Genomic DNA, 1,280 nt, shown 5'->3' on the forward strand with positions numbered 1-1,280 from the left:
CCGGCCACGGAAAACGGTCTAGCTGGCGTCACCCTGGAAGCAGGAAGATCACCCATTAGCTGTTGAGCCGTTCTGGGTTTGACTCGTTGACAAACGACGCATTTGTACACAACCGATTTGACCAATCGACTCCTACCAAGAATCCAAGCCTGCTGCATCAGCAGGCTGGCTGTAAGCGTAGGACCACCATGGAGGCAAGTCCGGTGAGCGTGCTGGGCAAGCAACAAGCTCAACGCCGACTTGTGAGGCAAGATAGGAGGATTCTTGCGTTGCGCCGGGAGCTCGGAATGCGAAAGCCGACCCCCTACCCGCAACAGACCATCCTTACAGAGAAATGGACTCAATTTGTTGAGTGGATTGCGCTTACGCAGGCGCTCCCCACGTTGTAAGGCTTCTATCTCTGATTCGAAGGCTACGGATTGAGCCAAGCGAAATACTACTATGCGAGCCTCCGAGAGTTCCTCCGTGGAGAGGAACGGAGGCAGAGGATCTGCACCTCCCTTCTTACGTCGCGCTATAACTAGCGGACGTCTACAATACGCTATCACTCGCACCAACCTGGTGAACGAGGAAAATCTACCTAACATCTCAGGCTCCTTCACCTGGGCATGAACATGCAAAACACTCGCAATCTCCGACGGCAGAGGCCAGCGATCCGACGACCGAGTCAACCACGACGGTCCATGCCACCAGAGCGCATTAAACGCCAAGGCGGATGGCAGGGAGCCCCGGGTCGCCAGGTCAGCCGGGTTCTCTTTCGTGGAAACATGCGACCAAGATGCTGACGGTAACTCCGTCTGAATATAAGAGACTCTATTCGCCGTGAACGTCTTCCAACAAGATGGATGCTTGCGCAACCACGCCAAAACTATTTGGCTGTCAGACCACGCGTAGACCGGTACGTCCGCGAGAAACTTCGCGGTCCGCAAATGACAGATGAGCTTGACAAGAAGCGAAGCACCAGACAACTCCAACTTCGGTATGCTAATGGTCTTGACAGGCGCCACCTTCGTCTTCGCTGCCAACAGGCAAACACGTGGCTGTTCCTTTCCGTTATCCAACCTAAGGTACACTACTGCTGCATACGCCCTCGTAGAGGCGTCAGCAAATCCGTGAATCTGACACGAAACCTCTGGAGAATGTCCTAGCCAACGGCTAATCGAGATCCTCGGCAAGTCCACCAGCGAGTCACAGTACTCCTGCCAACGTAATCGAATTTCCACAGGCAACACTGTGTCCCACTCGCATTTCAGGATCCACAGATCCTGCATCAGGATCTT

The 1,280-nt window shown here is 54.2% G+C and overlaps 1 protein-coding gene across 1 annotated transcript; it reads right to left on the reverse strand.

Annotated features, from left to right (window-relative positions):
* Positions 1–32: 32 nt before the first annotated feature.
* On the reverse strand, positions 33–1,271 carry LOC105570993 (the record flags this gene model as incomplete). The annotated part of the gene is made up of 1 exon (XM_012028455.1): positions 33–1,271. A coding segment is annotated over exon 1 (1,239 nt), but the record flags the coding sequence as incomplete, so codon positions are not given.
* Positions 1,272–1,280: the final 9 nt, after the last annotated feature.

The sequence above is a fragment of the Vollenhovia emeryi genome, unplaced genomic scaffold (assembly GCF_000949405.1).
Source record: "Vollenhovia emeryi isolate VEMERY1.0 unplaced genomic scaffold, V.emery_V1.0 DF949865.1, whole genome shotgun sequence".
Lineage (NCBI taxonomy): Eukaryota > Metazoa > Arthropoda > Insecta > Hymenoptera > Formicidae > Vollenhovia > Vollenhovia emeryi.